Source organism: Nilaparvata lugens, chromosome 1 (assembly GCF_014356525.2).
Source record: "Nilaparvata lugens isolate BPH chromosome 1, ASM1435652v1, whole genome shotgun sequence".
NCBI classification, from domain to species: domain Eukaryota; kingdom Metazoa; phylum Arthropoda; class Insecta; order Hemiptera; family Delphacidae; genus Nilaparvata; species Nilaparvata lugens.
In genome coordinates, this window is record NC_052504.1 from 59,090,039 (window position 1) to 59,114,047 (window position 24,009).

At 32.9% G+C, this 24,009-nt stretch overlaps 2 protein-coding genes and 1 long non-coding RNA gene across 4 annotated transcripts in view; 1 reads left to right on the forward strand and 2 right to left on the reverse strand.

Moving 5' to 3' along the window:
* The window catches only part of LOC111047102 (rap1 GTPase-activating protein 1), a 314,361-nt gene extending 305,520 nt beyond the window's left edge, over nucleotides 1-8,841 (reverse strand). The window contains exon 1 of the mRNA XM_039433585.1: nucleotides 8,576-8,841. Coding sequence (XP_039289519.1) covers nucleotides 8,576-8,841 — 266 coding nt within the window. The remainder of the gene's footprint in view (nucleotides 1-8,575) is intronic.
* A 4,044-nt stretch (nucleotides 8,842-12,885) lies between these two features.
* LOC120353672 lies at nucleotides 12,886-20,146 on the forward strand. Its single transcript, XR_005572517.1, has 2 exons — nucleotides 12,886-13,107; nucleotides 17,418-20,146. It is a non-coding gene; the product is annotated as an uncharacterized LOC120353672 (long non-coding RNA).
* The window catches only part of LOC111051707, a 514,958-nt gene continuing 509,160 nt past the window's right edge, over nucleotides 18,212-24,009 (reverse strand). For both annotated transcript variants that reach the window (XM_039438213.1, XM_039438219.1), the window contains one exon: nucleotides 18,212-23,615. In XM_039438213.1, coding sequence (XP_039294147.1) covers nucleotides 23,564-23,615 — 52 coding nt within the window. In that variant the 3' untranslated portion in view covers nucleotides 18,212-23,563. The remainder of the gene's footprint in view (nucleotides 23,616-24,009) is intronic.

The window sequence follows — 24,009 nt, forward strand, 5'->3', positions numbered from 1 at the left end:
CATAAATTGAAAGCGTGATCTAATCTTTAAATTATTATTCGAGAAGATTATTATTTTATATTATCTGTATTATAATAAAGAAAAGAATTGGCTTATAGCAATACCTACTATCACTATTATTACCTACTAATAGTAGGTGGTATTGCTTATACACGTATGGTATAGGAATTTCACGAATGACGCATCATCACAACATTCGTAACATTTGGACTGATTAACTTGAAATTTAGCATATAGATTCTTAATTGGCCAGGGATGGTTATAGGCCTGTTTTCAATTCTTCATGATTCCATTACGTCAAATTTTCAGTTTGTCAAGTTATTAATCACACCCTTGCAGAGCACGGGTTACCTGATAGTATATTATATTGCTCTTGATGGGATCAGAACTACACTGACTGAACACCAATATACTATATTCAGATTATCGGTCATCTATTATGAATGAATAAATGAATTTATTTCCTCCTCAAATTACAAATTACAAAAGTATCCAGTAGTGTAATCAGATAATCGAAGTATAATTAACAAGGTAAAAGCATTATCAAATTAAATAATAAATACGGTAATGAAAATAAAAATAAACTAGTATGAAAAAAGTAAAAATAAGAAGCTGTTAGAGATTTTGTTATTTCATGTACCATATATAGTCCAGTCACTATATACATTGGTGCATGCAATTTATATTGTAGTTCTGATTTTTTAATATATTATTTGGGAACATAAGAGAAGTCCAGAATCAATTTCTTCATGCAAAATTTCCTTGTGCTAGATTCAGTGTGGCCCAAAACCCTCGTATTTTCGGCTCATTTTCCAGTTTTCAGCTATTTCTGCCTAATCTCATAATCGGACAGAAAAATTTGCTCTTGCCTTTTTTCTAGATTATGAAAAATTCTGAATAAAATGAGATCACTCGGAATTCTCTATCTCCAATGAGTACTGAGTTATGATTTTTCAAAAATGAGTGAAATTTGAAGAAAAAATCAATTTTGATGAATTTTAGTTTTTGATCTACAATATCTTCCGATTGTTACCATTTAGATGTATAATTCTGGGCGTATTTTTGTGCTCTACAATCTGAGATCTGGTAGAGTGCTCTATCTCATATAGATTTCCAGGTACACCTGACTACAATGCTCCTTGTATTGTGATAAACACCTAATTTTCAGCTTGGTGGTTGCATCACCAACTACATAGTCTTCACATTGATATTTCGCACAATTACATAAGTTCATAAGATTATGTTCTATGAGAATCACCCGTTAGATGCACTTCATTTCAGTATTTCCTAGTGGAGAGGCGCGCTTAAGGACACCTCAAGGATCTAAATTTCAAACACTTATAACTTCTGACACAATGCTCAGATTTCATCGTACTACACTTTATTCTTCTCGGCTCGTCAAGGCGGTCCAAAATCATGCATCATAAGTAAATTCGGTCGAAAAGTGGAAGATTTATTGTTGAGTGTACTTAAGCCCATATTCCAATACACAAAAAATGGCCAATATCTATAATCAAAGCTGCATGTCTTTTGAAATACCTCTGATAAAATTTCCAAATCTAGTGAGGATGTGAAAATTGTCCCCCTCTACCCACTCCAGTAAATAATACTTTCAGATCCAATACAATTCGAAAGTTACAGAAGATTTCAAAAATGGCGATTTCAGTTTTTACATTTTTTTTCGTGATTTTACTGTTGATCAAGAGTTTCTAAAACGGGTCTGATACATCATAGAAACTTACGATTGATTCCAAATTGTAGATAAATTCATCCTCTACGAGCTCAAATGTATAAAATTCATCTTGGATCACTCTTCCCTATCATAGTACTGCCAAAACCATTAATATGATAAAAATATCTACAATTTCCGGATTTTTTCAACAATCAAATCTTACTCTACGAAAATATTCATCCATAAATCATTCACAGCAGGTGAAAGAGGAAATTAAATTGTACATTTCGAGATCAGATAATGATTTTTATATAATAAGGGGTTACCGAGATACATAGCTTTGAATATAGAAATTGGCCATTTTTTATGTATAAAGAATAAAGTGTAGCACGATAAAATCTGAGCATTATGTCAGAAGTTATAAGTGATTGAAATTAAGATCCTTGAGGTGTCCTTTTAAGCGCGCCTCTCCACTAGGAAATACTGAGATGAAGTGCATCTATCGGGTGTTCTCATAGAATATAATCTTATGAACTTATGCCATTGTTCGAAATATCAATGAGAAGACTATGTAGTTGGTGATGCTGGTTGAAACTGAAAATTAGATGTTTTTCCACAATACAAGGAGCATTGTTGTCAGGTGTACCTGGAAATCTATATGAGATAGAGCACTCTACCAGATCTCAGATTCTAGAGCACAAAAATACGCCCAGGGGGATTTTGAATTATACATCCAAATGGTAACAATCGGAAGATATTGTTGATCAAAAACAAATGTTTCTGTCCGATTACGAGATTTGGCAGAAATAGATGAAAACTGGAAAATGAGCCGAAAATATGAGGTTTTTGGGCCACACTGAATCTAGCACAAGGAAATTTTGCATGAAGAAATTGGTTCTGGACTTCTCTAATGAACCCAAATAGTATATTTAAAAATTCAGAACTACAATATAAATTGCAAGCATACCCCCTTTTTATGTCTATATTGACTGGACTAATAGTGATGTAGTACTGATTTGTAAGAGAGTGCATACAACTTGGAAGGATTCTCCTTGCAACTATTTAGCAATAACTTGGATGCCTGGATAGGATAGCCCTTTTCATTCTATGAGAACAATAAAAGATAATAAACACAGTGTTCAAGTGGAAGGTAGAAGAGCAAAACGCCTGTCACTTCAACTATCCGAGTAATAATAGGTATATAGAAAAATAATAAACTACAAATAACATTGTCGAAATGACATTTCTTTGAACACAGACGAGTTCGTGTGAGAGAAGGTTAACCTAGAGAAAAGCGTAGGGTGAGATCCATGAGATATTCTGAATATTGTTCATTATAGATATAATAAATAAATATAATATATTTTATATCATATTCACATTATATTTTACATATATAATAAATGTATACAGTATAATAAATATATATAATCACATTTATCACAATAATAAATATATTTATGCTCAACAGACTGAGCATTCTCAGCTACCGTGCGAAACTCTAAAAATACCCATAAAAGTGCAAATTTAGAAATTTAGTAGAAGCTTCATTAGTGGATGAAATAGCATTGATGCTATTCATTATGCAATATTGAAAGTGCGAATTGCAAGACAGAAATCTTCTGTTTGTTTTCCAAAGGGCGAATAATCAAAGCTGTCGAAAGACGCAGGTTAAAAAGGTTTCAAAACAAACTTATATATAATTAATTCATCATATTGTCATATGATTTTGAGATCATATATTTGCAAGAATGTCAGTCAGCATTCCGAATTTTCTTATACCTAGACGCCTTTTTCTACCCTAAACACCTTTTTCTACCCTAGCCAAGATGTTTCCGTCAGAATGCAATCTTTTCTCAGTATAAACAACTACTATTCCATATCACACCAGATACGAAAACGTAGATTTTTTTCCGGAAAACTTATATACTCTCCTCCTCCAAATTGTTTTGAGAACAGGTCTCTTCTCTATTCATTTCTCTTTCTTTATTTCCTGCAGTCTTTTTTCCTCTATCTCTCTCCCCATTCGGATTCCCATTCTCAACCACTGTATATTACTTATTCATCATTTGCATTATTCGCCAACGTCACATATCCAAGCTTTCAAAATATTTCTCCAATCAAACTTTGTACTAGAAGTACTACCGAGTGAGAGGATTTTGCCGAGTTCAACAATAAATAATTTGAAATCTTGTGTGAACGGATACCGCAGAACTTGAGATGAAGTTTTCAATTGTCTCGAAATACTACATCCAAATAGGGTTAATGCAAGCCGGAAATGTCTTATTGCACTGGAAAGGGCGAATTCTTGATAGAGATGACGTCATAATGGACTATTTCTGCCCGCCTGCAGGTCTGAGATAGGACCGACTGGCACCCCCAAACCCCCAGCCAGGTTCTAGGGTCTATTGGCTCAACCTGAGCCAGGAGCTCCCAAGACAAAGCTTTTCATTCGCTTAGTAAACCGCTCAATTACGAGCGGTCGAAGCTTTTGTGGTCTGCATTCGATTATTGCTTTAAATCGGCCAGAACGCCCCATTGTTCAACTCCTGACTTCATCCGCCTCGCATCCCTGCGAAGCGCCGCGGCGGCGTCTGACTTGCAGCGTCTCATTGTCTCTCCCTCCACTTCTATCACTCTCTCCCTCTCTCTATCTCTTTCGAAAGGGGTGGTCTTTATCACAGGAGACTAGGACCCAGAACCTCATAATAGTCATGCCTTGGCTTAAAGCGTTATTGCTTGTTCTGGAATTACATTTTTCCTCCTCCGTCCCAAATTCTATCTGGGTTCTATTTTGTCGAAAATTTCAGTTGAAATTCAATATTTGACCTGAAATTCAATTCCGTATCCCTTGGTCAGTAGCCAAGACATTCAGCCGTCATTCAGCCGCTACAAACAGTTGAAATGAATACAATGTTGGAATATTATTAACATTTAAATTCATAAGGCTGGATATAATATTACTGTCAGTCAACCACATGCACAGAATAAATACCTCATTTACAAATGTACCTCATGTTCATGGAACAAATAATATTGTTATTCATGAAATATTGTTATTTAGCAGTTTTGAAAATGGATGAGAAATGGTCGTCTGTAACATTGAAAGGCCTGACTCCCCAAAAATAGTTCTCAGATTACAATGTAGACATACATGGTCGCATTTAATATAACGTGTTATATTCCAACTCTAACCAACAGCTAATCTATCTCTGTTCAATCCGAGATGGTGCATATGGGCCTTAAGCTGGGTTTTCGTTTGTGTGTAAATGCCGTCGTCGACCACGAAAGACAGAGAATCTCAGATTGGGTGGATTTCAATTTTTCTATATAACCTAAAATATTTATAATATATTTTATACTTTTAAATGGTAATATGTTGATATTATTGGAAATGTTAAATTCTTTAATAATAAAGACAAATAATGGGAAGTTACTTGTCAGCTGTTTTAGCACACTATGAATGTCAACAATGCTTGTCGTCATCGACTCCGGAAATTTACGCACAAACGAAAATGCACCTTCAAGAGAATAGAATAATATTATTATTAGTGAAACATTAGTTAAGTGGGTCATGGTCAGGCAGAATTGTGACGGCGGTATATTATAATAGTTGTGATAGTGGCCATAAGGGAAATCAAGAGATATTAATTCCCTTTGGCGAGGAATTTGAACTACGACATTTCATCAGTTGCAGGTGCTGGGCCTACGAAATTATCATGGATGACAGTATTGGATATTTGTTAGATTTGACTAGAAGGTTAGATGGTATAAATTGAACGGGGAACTCTCTACAGCAAGCCTCATCAATTCTATAGAAGAGAATGTCATACAGTTATGGAACTCACATATGAATGGTAAATTCATCATAAGGGACATGAATTGGTCCAATAAATAGAAAAATGAAATGAATCGTTGCATGGAGATTGATGGATGAACACATCGCTTCAAATTTTTGCTTCAGGGAATTCGATTCTTGATGTTTGTTTTTGAAACGTATGATAGGAGCTCCAAACTGTAATTTTGGAGGATATCATTCATCTTCTTTATCTGACATACATGAATATTATTGAGCTTGGAACGAAGTGTATTGCTCTTAATTGCTCATGCGTGTACAATATGAAGCACAATCAATCTCTTCAAATAAAACTGTACCAATGGCACAGAATACGAGATATCATCTTTGAGCCCTGAATGATGATATCTGAATATTGGAACAAACATTGCATTTAATGACATTGTGCGTGTCAATATTGATGTGCCTGTGTGATATTTTTCGAAGCATCGTTCAATTTTCAAAAAAAATCTAGTATTTCATCCTCCTCAGTTTTCACAATACATTTCGAACTCACATAAAGATAAAACGAGATTTTTAAGCTGAAATTGCACCCTTTCTCAAAATGAGGCTAGATGTGAAATGGTTATTTTCGCTGTTTTCTCAATAACATTTCACTTGACAGGGAATATTATTCATGAAGAAAGGTCTAAAAAGTGTATTTCATTCATATTCCTCTCAATTCCTCGATATTATTTCGACGAATCTCGGTAGATTGATTTTCCCACTGATAGACTCTCACAATTATCAAAACCCTCTTCATTGCAGTGCTCCAGCTCTCCAGCACAAACAGCAAGCCAAGTAGTATCGCCTAATAGCATGTTGGTAATGAGGAGAAGACTACACATACATCATAAACTGGTGAGAAGTCCGAATTCACAATGTACTTTTTTATAATATTAACCATAACTTCCATGAATTTTTTTCAACTTGTTTCTAATACAAGTTGAAATACCTGTAATACTCATTCCGAATTCAGAATACAGAGGAGAGTAAAATACAATTCAAGAATTTCGTTACACTAATTTATTGTCTTTATTTTCTTTCAAATCTTAGTTTAGAATCTTCCCCATACGTTCAATCAATCCATTCTACTCTAGAGGCTATAAGCTAGAGCATTCTCCATCAAGTTTGGCAAATCCACGTTAAGTGAAGGATTACAGAACACTAACAAGCTGTTAGGAACTGCTTGTGTTGCAGACTCATTTAAACAGCTTTCGAAGTTGGATGAGCAAACGTTGTTGAGAGGAATATTATAATCACTAAGCTTGTGGAATACCATACATCAAACCTTATCAAGACAAGATATCTTTACAAAATTTTATAAAGGTGTTTGGAGTTTGAAACAGGAGTAATAAGTAGGCTACTCAGTAATGAGTAACATATGTATGATTGGACACTAATATTACTGTAGTGAGAGTGAGAGAGCTGGAATGATTTTTACAAGAATCTCTAATAGTATTCAACAAGGATTTGACCAAGTAACTTAGGGCCGGTTTCTAAGCTCGGGATTTAGGTAAGTTGTAGACTTTAAACAGCTGGAGTCATAAAATTGGCTTTCCAAAACAGGTCGTAGTCGCAGTTGCAGTAGAATGAATCTTTATTTTCTCATTTCTATAATTGAAAACGTTTTTCCTTGACGAAACGAAACATTCCTAAATAAATCAAAATAGCTGAAACTTTTTTCTTTATTTTATTTTGTGTTCAATTTTTTAGTTTTTCGAAATTCAATTTAAACGTGACTTTGACTATGACTTGGCTGAATCCCGAGCTCAGAAACCGGCCCTTAGGCCCGCCGCAAACAATTCAGGCCGTGAGATGTTTTGTAAACCATTGCTATAGAATTTTCCATAATCAATCAGCTGACAAGTGGATGTCAGCATTGCAAGTGACAATAAATTGCATGTATTGAACAGATGTCAAGAGAAGCCAAGTTATGGTTTACAAAATCCCACAGTGTGGGTTGCTTTTCGTGGATTAGCGTGGGTCTACTTTGCGGCGCGCCTAAGACAAATACAAGGCAAAAAAATAAGCAAATACCATTGCTATAGAATTATTCACAATCAATCAGCTGACAAGTGGATTATTCTTTGCATGTATTATTATCATATTACACAGATGTCTGGAGATGCTTAGCAATGGTTTACAAAACCTCCCACAGCGTGGGTTGCTTTTTGTGGATTAACGTGGGTCTACTTTGCGGCGGGCCTTAAGGTGCGTACAGATTTATGCGCCGCGAACACGAGCAATTCACTTTTCATCAGCTGATTATATCTTTATTCGTACAGAAACGGTAAGATACCTGTATAAAAAGCTTGGCATCAGCTGATTAAAGTGAATTGCTCGTGTTCGCGGCGCGTAAGCCTGTACGCACCTTAAGGTAGGTGATCGAAGGTTACATTTGAATCTTCTACTTGGAGGGAAATCAAGAAATTTCTTGAATAGGACTGATTTTGCTATTGGTTTTGGAAGCAGACATGTATAAAAGTACAAAAAGAGAATGTATCAGTGGCATAGTCTGTATCACTCATGATACTCATGTATCATAGTCATAAATTTCTTTCATCTGGTTGAACAAATCTGAGTTTATTCTCAGTCACTAATTCACGATATCGCCTTTCAAGGACTTTGCTTCTGTTAAAAGGTTCTACTTTTTAATCAGAACAGAATAAAATAACATTTTTCTATTTGATGACTTGGCGAAGCTTGGACTGTAATGTCCACTCTACCGCTTAGATTATTAGCCACGCACCATCAGCTATGAGATAAAAATACCACATCATCTACGATCACATAGTTTACCATTAGTGAAAGAAAACAGATCTACGACTGGATAACTAGGCTAATGACTATAATGAATTTGTTAGCATTATCAATGATAGCAAAAAGCTCTATAAAGCTACATGAGCATGACTGTTAACAAGAATTCTCGATGACTATATGACTCAAGCACAAAACTACTCAACTTAGAAAAGGTGATATGAAGGTGGACAGCATGATTATACTGAAAAGCTGAATTTATTTGGATTTGGCGGGAACACGGTATCAACATGATGTTGCATGATTACCGATTGTGCAGTGTAAGAGTGGTCGACCTGGGAGGATGTGTGTTGGCCGAGCAGAAGCCATGCGGTCCCTCGGACAAGTGCCTCTGCAGCCTGGATCGCCGAGATCGCAACTCGAGCTCCAGGTTGACGTCGAGGTCCCAGTCGAGCGGCACTCGGTCCCACTGCATGCACATATGAGCAACTACTGACTGCCGTCTGCCGTCAGCCGCCGTCTCACTCCAGTCTGCTCCGTGCACTGCGCCACCGGCGACCGATACTGTTGCCATGGCAACCTGTAAACAGCTTCACCCCAACTCAACACGTGTGTGGTGCGTTATCTCCACCGTCAACTGAAGAGTTCCTCGGTGATTATTCGGATTCGATTCAACCAAGGTATCTAGAATACATACATTCAATGTATTCTCGGTACATTGGATTCAACGATGGTAAGAGTTAATCCAGCAGAGTTGAGTAAGAGCATGATACATCGTTTTGATACATGATACATATAAAATCCCTTCACTTAAATGGGTTACTTCATTCAACTAAATATGATACATATAGTTTTGCATCTTGATGGTACTTCGGGGAAGTCATTGAAGATTAGTGATTAGTTATTGAAGATTACTGACTTGATTCACATGTATACGGTTCCTTCCATTTCGGTCGACTCCTGCAAGTGTGAAACGGTAATCCAATTTGAACTCAGTACCGGATAGAAACCGCACCGAACACCCCCTCGACACGAACAGGTTTCATCAGGTTTGAATTTGTTTTCAGGGAAACGAGTTATGGGAACAATTATCCAATGTAATGTGCACATTTAAAAAAAACTTAAGCTGCGTACGACTTAGGCGCTGCGCGACAAACGCGAGTTTCGAAGAAGGATTCGTCAAGTACGGTGTTCGAGATCAGAGCGTGTTCCATTGTTGTCGGCGGAAGCTTGGCCAGTTCGTTGCACGCGAACTGAAATCCGGCGACCTGCTATAATCTTGCGTACTGTTCGCATTCCGTTTGTGTGACGCGCAGTGTGTAAGTCTGTACGCAGCGTAACATATACATCGACGTGCGATTCAAAAAGGAGCATTCCTGGCAAATTTAATGAAAATCGAAATAAATTTAATGAAGTTTATTACTCAACAATAAATCTATTTTTCTCCTAGAAAATACTGAAATAAGTTGAGTTGAATACTGAAATAATTTATGTTCTTCTTAAGCCCAGTTTCCATTCTGGCAGTTTGCAACATCACAAAAAAACGACGAGCTGCGCAAGCTTGTTGAGCGAATTTTACAACTTTGTCGTCTATTGCTCCAATTTCGGCGCAAACTGCATGAAAATGGGTGCAATATGACACCGTATGGTACACGCTAGCTTAACACTAACGTGAAACCTTGCACTAGAGACCTTGAGCACTATAAAAATATATATGTGACCAAAACTCACTTATGTTTGGGTATTTTCGGAAATCTGTCTTACGCTTTCAGTTTTTGAGGGTGCTGAATCTTTCGATGAGGAAAGTTATCTTTTTATTCATGAGGAAGTTAGAATTTGAGAGAAAAAGAGATAAGAAATCATTTGTGAGATATGAATCTGCAACAACACCTTGCGCCGCGGCACATTGGGCTGACGCAAGGAACAGTTCCCGACATTCTATCTCTATTCATGTTGCAGCGCTGAATCTGTGGTAATGGAAACGAGGCTAACTGGTAATTCTGATAGGACATGTTCTATTGAACTTATTGTGCGGAATGTCAATGTGAGGACAATGAAAATATAAACTGACTTTTTGATTGTAACTGACTAATGCGAAACATTTAATGTAAAATGTACATGTTTATTCCAAAACGGGGTCTCAAGTTGTAGAGCACAAAATTACACCCAGAGGAATTTTGAATTCATGAATACTCAACAATAATTTCTCATTTCTATACTAGGAAATAATAAAAATAAGTTCATCCAACGGGTGAGTCTGATAGAACATGATCTCATAGACCTATATTATTGTGCAAAATCTCAATGTGAGGACAATGAATTTAGTGATGATGGTTAACTGAAGCTAAAAATAAGGTGTTTTTCGAAATAAAATGAGCAGTAATATCAGGACTACCTGGAAATGAATATAATATACATTAAAGAAGTTCAGAACCAATTTTTTCATGCAAAATTCCCTTGTACTAAATACAGAAAGAACCAAAAACCTCGTATTTTCGGTTCAATTTCCAGTTCCGAGCTATTCACGCCGATTCCAGTCATCGGACAGAGAAATTCATCCTTTCCTTTTCTCATATTATAAAATTTGGAATGAAATTAAATTATTCTGAGCTCTCTATCTTCAATGAGTACCGAGTTACAGTTTTTCAAAAATGAGAAGAAATTAATTTTCTTGAATTTCAGTTTTTAATCAACAATATCTTCCGATTGTCACCATTAAAAAGTATAATAATTCAAAATCCCTCTGAGCTTAAGTGTGTGCTCAACAAACTTAGACCAAGTAGACCGTTCTATTTCAAATAGATTGTTAGGTACACCCGATAATAAATTGCTTTGCATTTGACCAGTTGGTTTCTATGAAACGACGTGTTGGTGGTATTACTTAAATTGGCATCTAGCGCGCACATGATATCGAGCTGACTCAGATTCAATTGTTTCAGGAATGAATAGATCTACATCATATTTTATCGTATTAGTTAGAAAGTTATCAACATACAAAGCCAGAATATTGGGAAATTTTCATCTCATAATTTTATATTTTGTCTAATAAAAATTTACGCTACAAAAAAGTGTTTTGTATTAAAGTTATAGCTCGCTTCAAGACCTTCCAAATGATGTATGATTAGTCATACTTTTTGATGTCCTATAATCTTGATTGTTCAGTTAATCTGCTTGTTCATCATACATGTCCTACTGATAGTGGCCAGCCTAAGGGAGCTTTAGCCTGGGAGAATTGTCACGACTTTTTGACCATGCATGGTTATTGTTTTAACCATTATTTCTCGTGGAATACTCTATATGAGAAATTCGGAATCTTGTTAAAGCTGTAGAGAATTTTCTCCTTTTTCAATTCCAATAAATGATCCAAATTATGATTACTATTAAAAAGTTACAGCTGAATAAAATATTGTGAATTCCATTCTCCCATTTCCTTCATAGTTCTACTTATAATAAAAAGCCTCTAAATTGAGACTTATATAAATGATAGGAGCTTGCCATTGGTTTCAAATTATAAAAAATTCATGCTCTAAAAGCTTAGTTGTCTCAAATTCATCTTTAACCATTTTTCTCTAAACAAACTATCAGAAACGTGAAAGAGAGAAGAATATCTTTATTTTCTTGATTTTTTTAACGAACGAGTCGAACTTTCATATAGGCTATATTTTTTTCATTAATTGATCACGTCAAATCAATGAGAAGATTTTGCTCTGCAATATAAGAACAAGTAAAATTTTTATCATTCTGGGAAATAAACAACTTATTCAACCAACTGATACCTTGAATAGTCATATTTATAAGCTTTATCAACTGACATGATTCTCCTTCCTGGGAGATCAGCAGGTGCTCCACACCACCCTTGAAAAAAACGAACTTGCACCCGCATGCTGGAGCATAGGCAACCCGCAACACAAAACTTGCTATTCAATATTCTAAGTTCTAACTGATTAGACCAGTCACTATACAGTGTCCCAAGAAAGATGTAATAATTGAAGACTGACTATAAATTCTTCATCAAATTGCAACAAAAAATGTCCAGTAAAATTTTCTTATATTGACCTTAGTTTCGAGATTTTTCTATATTTTTGAAAAACGTCTATAACTAGAAAACTATCAATCGAAATCCAATTTTAAGGATATGGTTGAAGAGAGGGAGAGATTTTCAATAAAACTAATGAATGAAAGTTATGATATATTTTCCACCACGGTACCCTATTATGTCTACAGTTTAAAATAACTCCTGCAAGAAATGAATACATAATTATAATCTTTATGACAAAAGAATAAGATATCGATATAGTACCTGTATATAAGAGCAGAGTACAAGAGACCAATCATTGTATTATGAATTTATGGCGTGGAAAATGACATGTATACCACTTTGGCACTCCTGGATCTCTCTGTGGTAACAATAGCTCACAGATTAATTAATGAGATTGAATGGTTTTTCAATCTATACAACATGAATGCTTTCAATTACAGTGAGATGATATCTGTCTATTTCTGTCACAAGAATACGATTTTTGTTGCATAATAAAGTTTGTAATAAAGCTTTGAATGGTTGCTTGCTAGCCTTCAAACAAGGAATATGGAGATTGATTCCTATTAACACATGAGCAATAAGAATCGGCACATATATATTCGTGGAACTAATTCGCAAGTTAAATGAGCTGCTGAAGAGAAAGTTTGAGATTAGATGATCGATACAGCACTGATACAGGTTATACGACCTCAGCTTGGTTACATTTATAAAGAACCTACCGACAGATCCATTTCAGACTCTGATTGAAGCCACTGCATCACTTACCATTCTAGTTCACCACTGCTTCAACAAAGCACAAAGGTAAGCTATTCCATATTATATGTTATCATTTATTCATATTCCAAGATATTACTCCCACCATATAGTGCGTCTACTATTTTGTTTTAGATTTTTTTGTCTATTGCCTACCACCATGTAATCCTCAATTTACAAATAATGCATAAACAATCATTTGTTTTCTAGGAGAGCTCTTTTAAGTTCAATATAAACGACTCAAAAACTCTCCAGTCTCTAAGTAAACAAATAACAAAAAACAATGTTCCAACACTTTGAATATAGATTTTTTTAACAATTATTTAAAATAATATTGCTATTCACCTATCTACTCCTTCACCACTTTGTGTATTCGACTTGTCATCTTTTCTGTTATTTAATCTGTTCTTGGTACTCTATTGACTAGATGATTACATAAATAGATACGGTAATATCATAGCCAACTCTAATACTTCTGTATTAGAGGTGGCTGTGATAATATTGATGCAGGCATGTACCGTGGCAATTTATAATTTTTTAAACGATAAATTATTTGTTTCTTCATGTTATTAGCATAAATATTACATTTTTGACAATAAGTTTAGTGAAATTCAAACCGCTTCAGTCTGTAAGAAAACAGAAATAATTGTTCTTATACGTACTCAAACGTAAAATTAAAAAGCTAGAAGAAATATAACAATATAACACTAAGTGCTGAAAATTCTCTTATTAATGCATTTGTTACTGTATTATTGGAACAGTTTTGGGCTTAAGCCTGTGGTACTCTTCTGAAAGTTGTGTAATACTAAATAATTGAATAAATAAATGATTGATTGAATATTATGTCACGGTATAATAATGTACTTATAACAACCCAGATAATTAAAAGCTTTAAAAGATAAACATAAAATAAAAAACTCTTGGAAGATGGGTAACAGATATCTATTAAGTTATCTAGATAACTATTTTGTCATACAGTAATAAGAATAGTCAACATATAACACTGAATTTTAGTTTTTCAATTCCTAAAGAGATGTTTATTTTTGACTAGCAGGTAGGTAACCCATGCTCCGTAAGGGTCTATTTAAAAAACTGACAAAATGAAATATTGACGTAATGAAATCTTGAAAAATTGAAAAAAGGCCTACAACCATCCTTGCTTAAAATAATCTATATGCTTAATTTCAAGTTAATCATTCCAGTAGTTCAGGCGTGATGCAATGCGTCAAGCATAATAATTTTCCTATCCCGTAAGTGTACAAGTCAGTACTTTCCTTCATCACAGCATAGATAAATCAAGTTTTGATTTAATTTTTAATTTTATATTCACATTATCTTAAATCAACAACCTGAAGGGTGTAACTTTTTCAAGTTTAATTTCTAGAGAAATGCATGTCAACTTTCAAGTTATTTTATGTTGTTTACTAACCATATTAAGATGCTGGATCAACATCTCTGTGTAGGCCTATACATTTAATGCATTTTCTGGTAAAGAAATTTGAATGTAATTACACAAACAATAAAAATACACAGTTCGTAATTCACCGCTCACACAGCCCATTGCAATTGTATACATCTCATTATAAGCTCACAACATGCTGGCATTGATTAATAAATAATACATAAATTTATCTATTCATCTATTTATGTAATCATTTCATCAATAGAGTTCATAAAAATTCATAACATAAAAGTTGACAGGTCGAGTAGACAAAGTGGATAAATATTATTGTATAAAAAATATATATTGGAAATTCATTCAAATTGAAACTGCCCTAAACCTCCGGATCAACAATCACAGGGCTTCCTTTAAAAATAATACTTCCCTACCCATCCCCACCCATGGCTCTGAGCACAACAAGAACTTTGACCAATGCTTCAAAGTCAAAGTCCTTGGTTGGTCATATCGGTGGAAATGGAAAGCCTTGTTCCCAAGATATAAGCGTGCAAGCTAAAAATGCAGCTTTTAAATCATCCTCAGCCCTCTAGCACTAGGGCTACAGAGTTGATTTTTTCGAACTAATACAGTTATCATTCAGATCTGACAGTTTTTATACATTTTAAGGCTTTTAGGTATACTTTTTTTATTTAAATTAGATAATCTTTTTAATATAATTGTTAAGATAAGTGAGAGAATAAGTGGCAACTGAAATTTTTAAGTGGTCTAATCAGCGAGTTATGGGTTGTTGAAGTGCTAAACTCCGTTTCTTTCCAGATCATAAACGGTTTCGAAATTTCCATTGGAGTTTTTTTAATACATTCAGTATATCATTGGCTTTGTTCTAATATGCGTTTTTTTCGCGAATTATGCCAAAATAAACAAGTATCAAAATTACAAAAATGTTACTTTATTATTTATAAACGATATGGGGAATAAAATGTTTTAGTTTGCAAAGATACATTTTTTGAATTTTTGAGAGAAGTTCTGTTAAGGCTGTGCAAAGGATAAAAGAAACCCTCTACTCGTGATACTTTTCGGAGTTTTTCGATTTGTATATCATCAAGCTATCAAAATGAAAAAGTTTTCTCAGGAAAACATTTTTTTCCGATGATTACTTTTTGAGATATGATCGACTGAAGTTTGAATTCTTGGGACAGAACATTTCAAATTCGGTACTATATAAATCCATGAGATTTAGAGGATAGATTCTTCATGGTATTGTTGATCTAGTAGAACAAAATTTTTTAGATAATATCAATTTTTGGAAAAGTTATTCAATTTACCAAAAATACTCAACTGAAAGTTATTTTTGGTTATTTCTAGAAAATTGAATATTAAAAATTTATTTAATTTAATATTGAAAATTGATATTTTCAGAAAATTTTTGTTTTACTAGATCAACAATACCATGAAGAATTTATCCTCTAAATTTCATGGATTTATCTCTTACCGAATTTGAAATGTTCTGTCCCAGAAATTTAAACTTTAGGCGCTCATATCTCAAAAAGTGATGATCAGAAAAAAAATGTTTTCCTGAAAAAACTTTTTCATTTTGATAGCTTAATGATATAGAAATCGTAAAACTTCGAAAAATATCACGAGTTTAAAGTTTATTTTTAGCCTTTGCACAGCCTTAATATAGTCGAAACCGTTTATGATCTGGAAAGAAAACGGATTTAGCACTTCAACGACCCTTAACTCCCATAGCTCGCTTATTAGACCACTTAAAATTTCAGTTGCCACTTTTTCTCACTCTTATAATGATCTCAACAATTATATTAAAAGTGTACCGAACAGCTTTTAGCAAATATACTTATACATTATTGTCGAATATTTATTATTTTCTATTATTCTAGTATTTTCACTAAAACCATTATTGGTTGGTTCAGTTTGCAAATATGAATAATACTGTTTCAATTATATCCAAGAGTCATCTGTGACTTACTGCCAACACTCGTAAGTTTTATTTGTTGGAAGTGCAGAAGGATAAATTTGAGTTGTATTTGCAGCTACATTGTGTTTTGAAGACAGTTATAGTGTATTTTTTATTGATATGAGTTATATTGCTTATGGACTCAGTAACATAATGTTTTAGCTGTATGTGGGTGTGGTTTTATCGCAATAATTCAGATTTCAATTCGAAAGTAAACAATGCATGTTGATTGATAAACCTAGGGAAATATTGGTACTATAACATTTTAGGAAAATGTAACTGATAGTAAGATGTCTTAATTGTGTACCTGAATGAAATCTGTTCACAGCTCATGTAAAAAAGTACAGTTTTCGTTCGCCTACCATTTCTCCTGTACCACGAACAGACCTGTGTGTAGGAGGCAATTTGATCATATATGCCATAAATTAATCAATTTTGTACCGGAAAATTTTCTCATAAACAGGATCTTAAAGTCAACTTTGCAAGTAATAGAGGATTGGATGAAATTGCAGGGTGAATTCAATAATATCTTGCAATTGAAAACTTCTGTACCTATTAATATACTTTTCAATTTTTCTTTTCTTTCTCTTCTCCTTCCATCCTTCTATCGCTTCCCTTCTTCTTCTTCTCTCGCTCTCCAACATTTATCCTTTAGTGAACATAAAAGTAGTGTTTTACATTTTTCCTTACAAACTCTATCAGTTTAGTACTATGTACCTATGCCAGCGCACAAACCTAGGTTTTGCTGTCTTTGTCAGATTCAAAACGAGTTATATTTAATTCAAGAGTTCATGTTTTATTGGATTCTTATTATGTATTTCTTGCTTGTCAATTATTTTCAAGATACATACATGGTATTGTTTTCAGTTTGACGAAATAAATTTGATTTGAGATGATTGATCTGTTCATGTATAAGTTTAAACCATTTGTTCTGGTTGGATGTGTAAATATTAGTATCTCAAATTTAATTTAATTTCATTGCAGATGATCTTCAAATTCCTATTGACAACGCTGGCAATAGTGTTTATTGCTATAATGACCGTGAGAGTGGAAGGCGCTCCTCAGATTCCAATAACTCCGAAGCCAATGAGGCCTTTCTATGCTCCAAACCCAGTCATCATACCTGGACCAATCACCACACCAAGCAGTAATCCCAGTAATCCACCTGCACCTGCACCTGATCATACCAAGCATTGATCATCTTACCAGTTATTTCAACTTATTCGAAAAACCCTTTTCCAGACCAATGGGCAGTCTCCTCTGCACTTATGGAAGAGCTAATATTATTTATATCATCCAACTCATTCTTATTTATTATTCATCCGGAGGAGCATTAATTATTCTCGTTATTTAGTTCCTGAACTGAGCCATAGGAATCAAACATTAAAATATCTTAATAATTTTTGCTTTTTTCATTGATATTGAATGTCTCACATAATAAATATCGAGTGACCTGGCTGGCTCAGGTCTGTTGTCAAAGATGTCACATCGCTGTCATGAACAGAAGTGAACTGTCATGACAGTTAAGTCATGTCAGAGGCCCTGATCAACTTATGGCTCTAATCCGCTGATTTTAGGCAGCTGAGACCGACCGCTTCACGTGTCCATCCGAAATATTGAAAAAATATGTTGGCCGGCCGAGGAACATCAGGCTTACAAAACCAGCGTCTAAAGCAGTGGCCACTCCATAACGTTACAACATTACTGTACTGAAATCGTCCAAACTGATACGTTCGGTAGATATTATCTCTAATTCTAGATAGAAAGAACAAAATTAATCAATTTGAGCATTCAGAATTTATTGATAAATACATCTTTTCATGATCCCATTCTTCAACAGTTATGGTAATCGATTACAATATTTTTTACATAAACTAAAAGTTATTATGTAACTAATTTCTCAACTAGTTAGACACATTTATTGGCAGTACTTTGTTTAAATTGTGCTATATTTTATTATTGTATTTTTATCATTACCTCTTCACTGTTCTTTCACCTCTTATGCCCAAATTGAGAATTACAAAACGTTTATCTTGTACTAAAAAGTACATCTTTTATAATTTAATTTATTTTTTTGAGTGATGAAAATAGAAAAAAATGACTTATATGGGAGAAATTAGAAGTACAGTAGTACTATAAGTACCAACAATAGCATGTAACAGTTCATAATCATTGTACTGTATAGCACATGACTCAAAATTTCTCGACAAAAAAAGGAAATTTCATGAGTTTAATATTTTTCACAAACATTTAACTTCAAACGGTTTATTGAATTAATTTTTGGATAGATAAACTAATCATTAATAGAATAACTATTATCAAAAACCATTTTTATGCAAAATTCAACTGCCTGTTGAATTGATACAAGTGTATTTTAGTTTAATATGACAAACTGATATTCAAAATGGTATGCAATATTAATATTATAAAAATCAGATAATAGACTTTATAATTAAATAACCTCAATATAAATAATGGTTCACTGATGTATCAACTGTATATAAATTACTAAAATATTTATAATAAAATCAATTAAAAACCAACAATCCCAATATATCATTTGTACTAGTCAACAACTCCCGTTTAGTTTATAGTTTTCGGTATTTTATAATTTTACTTTTATTACAAAAAATATCAAATTTTTGAGTATTTTTACACAAATCCATTTGTTTTACAATATTCACATTGAACGGATTTAATCTAATGGCACATTGATATCTGTAAAGTGACTGCAATGAGGACATTCATATCACTAAAATAGTCAACAGCTAATATCCTAGAAGTTATGTATTTACAAACACCTAGTCAATTTGAACACCGGATTAAACATCGAGAATTTGTTAATGATTGTTGCTACTGTAATGATAAGAACCATCATCTTAAAACTAGAGTGAACATATATTTTTGATAATGCTTATAATACAAATGTTTCGAATTGCATAAAAATTTGGTAAGCTCAACAACCAATGACTGTTATGGAACAATTGAGTGCAGTTCAATGCTGGAAAAAGTCACAAAGCATTTTATGCTGCTGTGAACATTTTCACAGCCAAGTCTCACATTTATAAAATGATTAATATGCTTAAAATAACATATATTTTTAAAATCGATAACATGATTGACATTTTCTACTTTGGTTGTGTACGAGGGGGAATAAGACAATGTGACTTGACTTATTCAAGGGCTTACAAATTACTTCTTATTTACAATCATGTTTTATGCTACATAAATTAATTGTAGACATAAAAACTATTAGTGCCTTATTTTTAATATCAGCCCTTCTCTGAAAGAACTTTTATATACAGTCTAGAGTATTGTTAACTCTCTTTGACAAGTACTTAACATTGGAAACCATGGAGTGAAGCATAACAAACAATGTTTTCGTTAAACTTTCAACATAGAAATTATTATAGCACTACGAAACAAATAATAATAGCATTATTATTTCCTCACTACTAAACGCCCAGTTATGTGGGAGAATTTGAATCATCTTGGTCATTCACTTGAAAATTCTCCTATACTTCAAATCACATAGCTATTTTTATAACAAGAGATAATAATGTTGAAATTACATATGAACATAATCACTCTGAAATATTAGTACTGTATTACAATATGTTTCGATGTATTATACTTACTGCAACTCAATATAACGACATATTTTCAATAAGTTACAATGCGTTTTATGTATCAATAAATAAATAAATTTATTACATTGATGCCCATTCATTGACTTTGATACTTGAATCATTACAGTGTTGTATTGTTCAATTGATATGTTACAGTCAAGTCAATATTATGGTTAAAATAGGAATATCTGGGTTTAAATTTAGGGGAAAATAACAAGCAGTCTTTTATAAAGTGCTTTCTAGGTTCCAATATATTTTTGGTCTTTAATGACGTCAATGAAATGCTAATATGAAATATTATTGAAAATTCCAACAGTTCAAATGCTGTGTTATTCAGTGTGCGCTTGTCCAGATAATTCAGATTATCGAATTGGAATTATATTACAATTCACAACATATTATAATCATATTAGGAGAATGTCAAATGTATATACTGTGAACATGGTATGATTTTAAACATATTCAATAACACCACAGTCATTCAAATAATGGAAAACGTACCGTACTTCAAATCTATATACTACAATTGCATCAAAACGTGTATTATGATGGGAAATGATTTCGTCACAGTAGTCTATCCGTATTTCATATTTTGAATTATCGAAAAAACACAATTCAAGAAGAATATTAAGATTACATTAACAAATTTTATTAATGCTGTTAAATCAATAAGTTCGATAATGATGACATATTGTGCGATAAATAAAACGTACAAATATATTAGTAGCTAATTTTGATGTAAAAATTAATATTAGGACTACGCCCAGCAGTTGAACAACTGAGATATTCTAGTAACAATATTATTGGGCTGATTTTTTACACAGGTTTAATTGATGTTTTCGTTGGTAATGTGATATGATTAATAAGATTTAAATTTACATTTCTATCCTAAACCTATTCGACATGCTGTTAGGCTAAGAACTATGAACACATAAACATTTTAACTAGACATAATAATTGTTTTCCGATGAAATGTACATTATATATGGGAATAGGTACATACTACTAATAGAATAGTGCACTAATCCTCTTATAATTGTACAGTAATTATTCAAGGATTGAGTGGGTGGTCAACATCTGTACAATTACAATGACAGTTCATGAAATGAGTAGCCAATAATTTATTTCAATGAATACTCTAAATATGAAATATTCTAATTATGATATTATATATGAACTCACAAGGTTGTTTCAAATTTTGGTACTTGTCATAATATTATCTGGGCACCATCTTAATAGGAAGATTTTAATAAATATATATAATATTACATAGGAAATAGATGATAGTTATATTGATTATTGGATGCAGTGTATTATTTGGCACATGAAGTGAATAGCAAAAAATAATTTCAATCGTTGAATCCGAATAATGCCAAGACTTAGGCATTGGAAATTTGAAATGATGACAGTACAGTTATTTCTACAAAGGATGCATAGTAAGATAAAACTGTTGTTTAAAAATCCTAGTGAGCTTTGAAATGAAACTCAAATTTCACATTCTCTTATGCATTGGATCAGCTATGCTTGCAATAAATAAATGTTACAAGTGCATTAGTGAAATTGTCCAATTGCGTACATTGATAACAAAATTCAAGTATTTTCATTTAACATCATGTGTAGAGCAAATTCACAACAAAGTTGAAAGTAACATGAACAATGATGATTCTTTAATCTATGAGATACGATAATGATCACATACAGGATATTTTTAAATGCTAACTGAATAATAGGATTAATTATTTCTAAGCCATTGATCAACATTGGTGTTTCACTTACTGTGATCTTCCAGTCAAAATGAAAATAAAATTCAGTACTGTATGGATATTCATACTTTACACAATAATTGAAAACAAAGCTTATAAACTATAAATATTATTTTCATATTTTACACTTGTAGGGCAACTTTCAGAGGCCCGATAAGATTATTATATATTCCATTATATAATTGTAAAAATACAATATTATTAAAAACCAAGCAGAAGAGCTATTGATCTTCCGTAGAATCCAATGCCTGAATTATCACATTGTGTGTACCGGTACATTAGATAAATACATTGCAATGCTGACTGTATTCACCTTGTATTTTGTATTTGATCAATATGAATAGTATTTGAAAGCAAAATTCAATTGAAATTATACTAAGGTGACGATATTTTAGTTAGTTGATAGTCGATTTTCATAATGGATCATTGATTATTTAATTGGTAGTTGAGTCGTGTTGCAATTCCATGTATCGCCTGTAATTCAGATTTTTATGAATTTGTCGGCTTCAAGCATTGGATGAACAGAAGCTGAATAGCTCTTTGGCTTCAAATGATCTATTTCGCTTGATTCACGTTACATAATGTAGTAGTAGGCCGTTCAATTTTAAACTGACAATTCAGTTTTCGCGACTTAAAGCATTATCACAATATTACAATAATTATTACTCCAAAATTGAATAAGCCATCAAACATGTTCTTAGAGATTGCAAAAGATTTCAATAACTATAAAACTGTCAACGACTAAAATACATCTTGTGAAGAAGAAGAAAGTATTTCTTTTAAATTAAATTTGTTTAAACAATAATCTATTCAATATTAAAGAATAAAGCTCAATCAAATAAAAGCTACATTAACTCTTCACTGGACATACAAAAGAGAAAAGTTACATCAACAATGAATTGTAGAGAATTGCGATGAACTTGCTTGCTTCCATGGATGCTAAGATAGGCCTATGAAGAATAGTTGGATTTCAATTCAATTGATGAATGAGTATCATACCTTATTGAAAAGAAAAAAAGCGAGTCACTCGATCCCGATCCCAAGGTGAATTTCTAATACCTTATATGACGCATAATAAATTTTACTTTGTATGAGACTCAATCATGATCGAGAAAATTAGGAAGGTGAATTAGTCAAAAGTTTGATTTCTAAAAAAAGAGAACTAGACTTGTTTTCAAGTGAAGAAATACTGTTTCTTCATTTGCCCAATTAATTGTTAATCGACGTTTTCCTTGATAAATAGAAAATTGACAGATTTCTGATTTTTGAATGGTGTAAGAATACTAGAATTGAAATGTCATAAGAATACCAAAATTGAAAGAAAAGCGTGAATGATTGAGCTCAATATTTTCAAGTCAAAATTTCACTGAACGTCTGCATCTCACGCTATAAAAAATTATGAAAGATTTTTCCTAAAATACAAATTAGGCACATTCATATCTCTAATGGATAATTGTACAATGGAACTCGACTATCACGTGATACACAATTTTAAAACATAGTTTCACAATACTATATATATTCATACACATATTACATACAAATAACTATCGGCAATATTTAGGAACATCTAAGAAAATATTCATTCTCTATGTACTATAGATAATAAGTTCTATGAGATAATAATCGATTATGTTCCACTCCTTTCACATGAATTCTATTCAATTGGGCAGACACAAATAATGAGATTTGAGTGCAAGTTTTACTATAGACATCAATTGCAGCGTCTTTGTGATATTCAACCAACTTTGATCCATCTATCGATCGAGTATTCCAAAGCAGCCAACCATCTGTAATAAAATAGGGTTTGAAAAATGTATTCGTTAAGAAAGGAATCGCAATAACAAAGATAAAAAAACTCCTAAGAATGTATTGAGAGAGCATATTTATGAAAATTTAAAGGTATGTAGGCTAAATACGTCTATGAGCACAATACCTACCTTCAAAAGTTATTTGAAATTATTAGTATTTTGGCATACCACCTTGTGAAATGCATACTATGCACTATTGAGATTATTTCTCACATGTATTTATCAAATTAGTGTAATTGATTCGTCTATTCTCATTTTACAAAAATATATTGGAGTTCATCAAGGCCAATAAAAAAGTTCAAGGACAGAAATGCTGGAACAATTATTGAATTTTAAGCAGAAAAATAAGACCAACTCAATATTGGAAATAGTG